Source organism: Cyprinodon tularosa, unplaced genomic scaffold, assembly GCF_016077235.1.
Source record: "Cyprinodon tularosa strain WSP-4 unplaced genomic scaffold, ASM1607723v1 ctg211, whole genome shotgun sequence".
Classification (NCBI taxonomy): Eukaryota; Metazoa; Chordata; class Actinopteri; order Cyprinodontiformes; family Cyprinodontidae; genus Cyprinodon; species Cyprinodon tularosa.
In genome coordinates this window covers 861,251-869,807 of record NW_024038781.1, presented here as the reverse complement: position 1 = coordinate 869,807, position 8,557 = coordinate 861,251, and the positions used below count along the sequence as shown (strand labels likewise).

Sequence of the window (8,557 nt, the reverse complement as noted above, 5' to 3'; positions counted from 1 at the left end):
GTGCAAATCGAGGTGTTGGAATTGTCAGCTAAGGGTAAAAAGTATTCATGAAGACAAGGCATTAGAATAAAAAGACAAAAATAGTTGCTTAAATAGAGTTCCTGCATGGTAGGAAAGTATTGAAGGTGACTTCTCTGTGACTTATCTGCCAGAAATTGTAAAAATAATTTTACTGACATTTTTTATTAGATATAAAGAAATGGAAAACAATTTTTTTTGCTGTTTTAAATTAGATGTTTTTTAAGCTGGACTGAAGGTAAATGTGGGTCTTTGGATTTGCCGTCATCGCTCTGCCTCAGACCAGCAGGCATAGATACCGCCGCTGCTGCTGCAGCCATTTAAAAAAAACATCAAGAACTTCATAGTAAGATGATGAGAAGATTTGAAAAAAAGGCTTTAAAGTGTCCAAGAAAGTACAGAACCGTCCACATGAGGTAACACAGCTAGGTTTGGATTGCCACCAGTGCAGAGCTTAATTAGGAACTGAAGCAGGCAAAGGTGAGAGTATTCTACCTAACATGGGTGGCCTCATTCTAAGAAGGGCAGCAAAGACAGAATGGTCTGCGTACAACTGAGGGGAAGTTATTTTATTTGGTGAAGCTTCACTTCACATCAGTTGGAAAAGAGACAGAGATCTCATGGGTTCAGCCGCGTCATCCTAAGACTGTCCATGTGTGAGGACTGAGTTACAATTCTGCCTAAAATCACTGCCATGAGCTGAGAATGGTTAGAAAAGAGGCTAGTTCCAGGAGATTAATCCATCAGTCCTGATTTGGTTCAGTCTGATATCCAGTATGTCTGAGCAAATTGCTGGATCCTTTAAAAAAAAAAAAAAGAAAGATCGACATTTTACCTACTGAAACTTTCAGCCATGAGTGACTCCAACAGCGCAGACTGGACATCTTTTCCCACTGTGGCTCAACAAAAAGGTTCATTCCATAAAAAATAAACACACTCAAAAAACTTTAAAAAAATAATTTTATCTACATATTAGATTTTAAAAAGCAGAAACCAGAATTATTTATAGAATAGGAATCAGTCCATGGCTGTGCTCGCTGCCTCTCTCACTGCTAGAGCTGAGAGTAGCTGGCGATCACCTGCTCCAGAGATGTAAAGCTGTCCAGGAAATCCTCCTCTGATATCCCAAATTTATCGTACTGATGGATGTAGGCCCTGCATCGACAAATGAATCCAGATTAGAGAAAAATGATGGAACTTTTTTCTTTTCTTTTTGTTTAAAAGGAGAGAGACGCAGGACTGACTCACCTGGAAGCAAACATGTTCCAGGCTTTTCTCACCATGTCATCCAAAGGTCTGAGCAGAGCCTGGCTGTTACTAACCAGCGTAGCAGACTTCTCATACTTATTGAAGGGAACGGGGGATTTCCACAGGCTGAACGCTTCCTCTGGTGGGAGCCAGGATGTATAAATGGCTGAGTCTTCAAAGGCGCCTGGGGAGAAAAAGAAAACAAAGAATTTCTCCTATTCTAGGTGTCATTCACTTTTTAAAACATGTAGTCATATTATAGTTCTATTAAAGGATTTGATGCAATAGAGCAGCAAATACTGGCAGCTGGGTGTGTAACATACAATATATCATCCTAGAATCATTTGTATGGTGTCCCTTAACAACTTTCACTTAAATTATAAAAAGGATGGGGGAAAAAATGCAGTAGGATCTAAATCAAACAGTCCATCTGTCTGTTTTAACCCAATGTTGGTGTCATTTCTGCATTAAATGTCCATAAATGACTGAGCCAGGCAGTAAAACAGCATTTTTACCAGTTAGGACCTTTATAGTTGGAAACAGATATGGGAAGGTCAGAAGGATTCCTTATTTTATTTTTCATAATGAAAGGACTTGATTGGCTTCAATATTCACAAGAGTGTACAGTTATGTTTTTCTTTAAGAAGAAAAAGAAAACAATTAAAATGCATTTCCATAAGAAAAAAATACTAAACTGCAAAATTAGAGAAATTGATACATTATTATTGGACTTTTGGATGAAAACAGCTTGCAGCTCCAGAGAGATCACATTCTTTGGAAAGGAAAGTAAAACAGCTCCTTGGATTTTTCAGGTTTTTGACCCTTTTGTTCTAATTGAAATTAAATACAAAAAACTTTCTTGGGTTTAGATTTTTGTGCCATTTGGTTGTTTTCTTCCACAATTTTTGCTAATCTAGACTGACATCTTTACATTTCCTTCTTTGCAAACCTGTCAAAGCCTTTTTTACACTAAACAGAGAGAATGTGTAAAGATACATTTTAAATGTCTTAATTTCTGCCAAAGATTCTTACTTTAATGTGTGTTTAGCCTTGTATTAACCCTTTGCCCTGATCACAACCTTTCGATTATAGCTTTGATCCATGTTCATATTGCCAGCAACATTTTAGGAGCAATAGTGTTCAAGCGGGTGTTGAAATTTAACACAGCATGGGCCATTTATTTCAAGGTTGACTTTTTTTTCCTCACCTTTTTCCAAAAGTTTACATCATCCGCCATAAGACTCGTAGCAGAACGCAAACAGGGCTCTCTCACAACATGGCTTTACAGAGAGGGACTCTACTAATGCATTAGATGACTTCTACAGCCAAAAGATTGCATTAGATTTTATTTAGGCACTTTTCAGATTGTCACATAAAAACCATAAAATACTTTTCTACGATTAGATTCAACTTCTTGTGTCTCTGACCTGTCTCTGCACTGTAGACATCCTTCCCTCTCAGTATGAGCAGGTTGGCCAGGGAGGTGTTAAAGCTGCCAGTGGCGAGGCTGCCGGTCCGCCCTGCTGAGGCTGGAGGTGGTCGGACCTGCCAGTCTATACCTAACGCAACACAACCGTTAACACAGTTAACAAAGTACCCATCACCATGAATATCTTTTTATATTAGGGGGAGGGGTATAAATCAGCTAGAAATCTTTTGTTTCGACTAAACCTGCCTTCTTCCATCTTGGTGTTAGAGATGAGCATCTGCCGCAGGTGTTTGAGCAGCGCCGGCCAGCTGAACGTGCTGAAGGCCATGGAGGAGCTGGACATCTGAGGGATGGTGCACACGCTGAGCAGCTTGTACTCCGGGTGGCAGGCCAGAGCACTCACCAAGTCGCCTTAGGAACGGTGGCCACAATGATATATGAGATATTGGGTTATTATATGATGATATATGTATATATATATATATAATACCTATACAAATAAAATATTAAGTGAAAAACATGGATTTAGAAAAAAAATAGATCAACTATGTATGTGGTAATACAAATAGTAAAAGAAGTAGCAGAAGCAAGAGAAAATATCAATATTCTATTGTTATTTTTATTGATTTAAGGAAAGCTTTTGATACTGTAAATCAAACTTTATTGTTTAAACAGCTGTAGATGTACACTACATAAACGTGAATTTATGTAGTAAAAAATATTTCAAGAAAAGGCATCAGTATGTACAAATCAATTGAACAAGGTCACAACTTAGACAGATCACATGTGGTGTGCTACAGGGTTCTGTAATCGGCCCGAAATTATTCATTGTCTTTATAAATAATATCTGTAAGGTTTCTGAGTTATTGAAAAGTATTATTTTTGCTGAAAATGCTAAAATGTATTGTTCAATAAAAAACTTATATACACAATCGAAAAAGAGCTGGAAATACTAAAAGTCTGGTCTGATGTAAAAAATTATTAAAAGCAGATAAAGACGAAATTGATGGTATTTGGAAACAAAAAAGTAAATAATGCTGACATGAATCTAAAGAGTTTGGATGTTGAAAGTGAAAGAGATTATGAGACAACATTTTTGGAAATAATTATTGTAAACAGCATATAGAATATTTAAAAGGGAAAAAGTAGCAACTTTGCATATAACAAAGAATGTGCTTCATTTCAAAGGTTTGCTTTTAATCTATTACTCTTTGATACACTGTTATTCAACATATGTGGAATTATGGGGAAAAACTTGCAATGACAGAAAAGGTTGTGGTGCTACAAAAAAAGAGCCATTTATAATAATAATAATAATAATCGTAAATAACCATAAAATCACTAGCAGATTGTATCCAGAAGTTGTTTTCTATTCCAGAAAGTAAATATAACTTTAGAGATAAATCTAAATTCATCTTACAAAAAGTCAAAAAGTAATGTATTTCTGCCATAGTTAAAGTCATGTACATCCTGTCTTAGTTTAAAAAATTCTGTGCATATCATATTTTGAATAGTGTCATTGTAAGTTAATTATGTACTGAGAAAAAAGTCAGAATTCTGAGAAAAAAAGTCAGAATTCTGAGAAAAAAGTCAGAATTCTGAGATTTAAATCAGAATTCTGAAAAAAAGTCTGAATTTTTACTTTTTTCCCATGTTAAACTTACGGTAAATAAAATTTTAAAATCAGTTAACCTTTTTTTTTTTTTTCAGTAGCCCTAATCCTCTTCCGTAAATATGTCTTCTATTATTACTAAATTATTTCCTATTTATTGAAGTGTATATTAGTTTTGTGGTAAGAAGTCAGGCATCCTTAAGCTTTTGTTTCAACCTAAGCCTTTCAGCCAAAAATGTGAATTTGTTTTTTTCATGCTTCTGAATAAAAATCAAACTAAACTCAAATCAAATAATTTTTTTTTCATTTTGTAGAACAATAAATGTGGAAAGTAGGCAGGGTTCTTAAACGTCATGAAAAATTCTCCTTTACAAACTCAACTTTTTTAGAAACTTCAGTGCATTAAATTCACTTTTGAATATTAAACACTACAGTTCACTATAAATTCACAACATAAAGGCTCCTGTTTCCATTCCTTTCATACCAATAAAGTGAAATCTAATCCTAAACCCTTTCAGACTGGGTAGAAACCTCCTAGCGTTCTGCTCTTACCAACAGGATGCCTGCTGTAAGTTCCACAGGAGTCGGGGGTCAGTGTGGGCTGCAGGACCCCACCCAGCTGGTGAGCAATGACCCTGTTGATGTCATTGAAAGAGATCTGCTTGATTTTCAGCAGCTGGCTGCAGATCCTGTGCACTGTGTCATTCTCGTGCACCAGGATCGCATCGGATAGCTGGTAGAGGTGAGCCAGCGTCAGCACAGAGTTATAGTTCTGGACGATCACCTGAAAAGTAGAGAAATGATCACATAGATGGACATGTTACCCTTCCTAGTTCCTACTTATTTTCTTGTTCCATTTTTTTTTTCTAGTCGTTTTTTTTATTATTAACAAAGTTCATCTGTTTGTTTCTCTAACTGTATTAGAACATTGTTCTGATATACACTGGAGTTTCCCCAATGGGGCGTCAATAAAAGATTATTCTATTCTGTTCTGAAATGTTATCATCATTATGTTTTGCAAACTTTGAAATCTTCATTGTTTTGAGCTGACATTTAACAATGTTTTAGATTTTGTGAAGACCGATCGGTACAGAATAATAGACACATTGCAAAGACCTACGCTGGCTTAGCAGGTTTGTTTTCTAAATAAAAAGAACGGTTACGCTGACCTTTTATTAACCAACTTTGTTTTCATTTTATCCAATAGCGAACAGTTAAACTCAGGAGAGCCTATTTGGTGAAAACAGGAAATCTGGACATACTTCCCCAGTCCCATATGGCCAGGTGAGGTGGTTGAGGACAAACGATGAAGGGTACGCGTCTCGGAGACACTGAGTGACGAAAGTACCGACTCCTGACCCCGTTCCTCCAGCAACACTCATCACAGGGAGGAATCCTGCCAACATGTCACAGTGCTCCACCTCCCTCCTCACCAGCTCCTCCAACGCGTCTCTGTGACGAGGGCCATGGACGCAATACCTGGATAGATGAGCATTTACTAATGATCTGAAAAGGCTTTAGGCATTGGCACTAAGACATCTTTACTCTGATACCCTTAAATAAAATCTGCTATCATATACCTTTTATCTGTCTTTTAAAACTAAACTTTTGGTCAAATGTGTCAGACTACGTTTATGTTAAATCCTTTATCAATTGAAGATTAGCAATCACCGTTGAGCAAACGTTGGATATTGCTACCAGCCAACACAATTTGAAACCAATGAAATGACAGCGTCAGATTGATGTTGAAAACTTAAAGTTTGGTGAAGAAAGAGTTAAGTCATAAGGCAAATATCTCGATTCACCGGTCGATCTACGTTCCTACTCTCATAAATAGTCATGAGCTTTGGCTAATGAACGAAAGAACAGGACTCCAGATACAAGCGGCCGATATTAGTTTTCTCCATTGTGTGTCTGGGTTCTCTCTCAAGGGGAAGAGCTCAGTCATACAGGGAGGACTTAGATTAGAGCTGCTGCTCCTCCACATCAAGAGGAGCCAGCAGAGGTGGCTCGGGTGTCTGGTTAGGATGCCTGATGGATGCCTCCCTGGTGAGGTGTTCCAGGCACGTCCCACCGGGAGGAGACCCAGGAAACGCTGGAGGGGCTATGTTTCTCAGCTGGCCTGAGAGCGCCTTGGTCTTTCCCTAGAGGAGATCACCCAAGTGGCTGTTGAGTGGGACTTGTTGGCCTCCCTGCTGAAGCTGCTACCCCTTTGATCCGGATAAAGGGCTGGTTATGCTCCTGCAGCAGTGTGCCGCACTGAGCTTGTCGCAGGTGTGAAGCAAACATTTTTTATTTATGCTCAATACTGAAGCGTGGTCTGCACTGTTTATTCCACACCACAACGCAAAAGGGGAAAATCAGGAACTACCTATGGGTCTAGATAGGGCCGAGGCGGTGTGGAAGTGGGGGCAGGTTTGTCTGACAGCGGAGGGACATGAGGGCTAAATATAGTGGGGATCCAGGTGGGAAAAGGGTCGCAGTGTTCTTGCGCACCTTGCTATTCTAGCTGGTCCAACTTCACGAGTCGTTTTCCACAATGGATGGATGGAGGGAGGGAGGATGGATGGATGGATGGATGGATGGATGGATGGATGGATGGATACGTTTAAATGACATTAGCTTTTGACATTTCAATGTTGACTTTTGATTTTCTAAAGTTGAAACCAATATCCAACCAAAAACAAATATTGATACAACATGCCTGGTGTTATAGTATCTCTGGTGGGACAGTTGAGGAAATTTAGCTAATTACAGAGGAATAGTGGAAGAAAGGCTATTAGAAGCTCTATAGGTAGAGTTTAATCTTCCAGCAGGACAATGACCGTAAGCACACAGCAAGTAGTTAGGAAGTAGTTAGGAAAACTAATTTTATGGTCTTTATGTAATTCAGGGGCGGGAACAAACACAACCCCAACTGTTTTCTTTTTCTGAGTTATTGTTGCTATGCATCATTTTCACTACATATACCTTCAGTTTATGAGTTTGGTTCACATCTCACCCATTGGCCCAGTTGTTTCCAGAGCCCTGTTTCTGGCTGAAGTGGGAAGTTTCTCCATACCTCCATCTCCCACACTTCTCAGCCTTGTTCATGCTGTGCTTGATCACTTTGTGCTCCATATCAATCAGCACCGCCCGGGCCTCAAAGTCTGGGACACAAGGACAGATTCAAAATGTGCCAAGTTGACAGCGATCGTTAAAGGGCCCCGTGTTTACCTCCCTGTGAGGTCCGCCGGAAGAAGCGCTCACAGCTGACCGAGCTGTATGTTTTTCCCTCCGCGTGCTGAGCATCGCTCCACATGACGTCACACAGCTGCTGTCCCACCTGGTTACCACACTGACCGAGCTGGACCGTTACCACCGACATCTTTAACCACGGAGGGGGGCCTCAGGTCATTAGGCCATCTGGCTCAGGCTCCAGGTCAGCGCACTGTCGCTGTTTTGGAAGCGGCGCTAAAAGTCAAAACGTCATTTCCGGTTGCGACTGTCGAATATTTCAGAATAAAATTCCAGTTTGGCACATTTATTTCCCGATGTTCTTCAGCTATTACCAAGATATCTATCCATATTTTCAACCTCTGTGGTCAAAGTTAGCATTGTCTAAAGACACTTTAAAAGAAATTGATATTATCGAAGTCTTTATTGTGATACCTTCATGTTTAGAAGATAATAGAATAGAATAGAATAGAATAGAATAGAATAGAATAGAATAGAATAGAATAGAAATCACAATGGGGAAATTCTGGTGTTTACAGCAGCAAAAAGATTATAGATTTTTTTTTTTTACATATATATATATTTCTTTCATATACTCGAAAATGTTTCTAGTATGCATTTACACATTTGTGGTTGTTTTACGTTTCTTTCGTTGCCTTTATCTTTTGGGAAGTGTTCTCTGTATGGAAAGGCAATAGGTTTTTCCTCATATGTCCTTCCCTATCTTATGATTAAAGCCTTTTTTAATTTCATAAATTAGTAATATAGTTTTTCCATTAATATATTTGTATTCGTTTTTAATGAAACATTTACCTTGTCTTTGTAGGTTTTTATACAATCCTACCAGATTGTAGCTGCATTTAAGAACATTCTTGTTGTTTTGTTTTTTTAAACAAGGACAAATACTATAACTAGAAGAAAAGCAATCTCGTGTCTACATTATTGTGATAGTGAAGCGTTATAATTATCTATAATTATATTGTAGATGCCTCCTCTTCTTGCAGAAAGTGTCTCCTGTTTGAAACAGGTAAACC

General features: G+C 38.5%; 1 protein-coding gene across 1 annotated transcript; it reads right to left on the bottom strand.

Annotated features, from left to right (window-relative positions):
* Positions 1–960: 960 nt before the first annotated feature.
* Positions 961–7,781, bottom strand: tubd1 (tubulin, delta 1). Its single transcript, XM_038285527.1, has 8 exons — positions 7,524–7,781; positions 7,309–7,456; positions 5,570–5,786; positions 4,860–5,091; positions 2,942–3,106; positions 2,694–2,825; positions 1,267–1,450; positions 961–1,173 (listed from the first exon to the last, which is right to left on the bottom strand). Exons 1-8 carry the CDS (start codon positions 7,672–7,674, stop codon positions 1,071–1,073), a joined length of 1,332 nt encoding a protein of 443 aa, XP_038141455.1. The 5' UTR covers positions 7,675–7,781; the 3' UTR covers positions 961–1,070.
* Between the last annotated feature and the right edge of the window lie 776 nt (positions 7,782–8,557).

What these genes read in the sequence shown, in the direction of transcription:
- tubd1 (XM_038285527.1), bottom strand. Translation starts at nt 7,674, where the DNA reads ATGTCGGTGGTAACGGTCCAGCTCGGTCAGTGTGGTAACCAGGTGGGA. An exon ending in GGCCATATGGGACTGGGGAA is followed by an intron (nt 5,092 to 5,569) that starts GTATGTCCAGAT and finishes TCTACTTTTCAG; the next exon opens with GTGATCGTCCAGAACTATAA. An exon ending in TTACAGCAGGCATCCTGTTG is followed by an intron (nt 3,107 to 4,859) that starts GTAAGAGCAGAA and finishes ACCGTTCCTAAG; the next exon opens with GCGACTTGGTGAGTGCTCTG.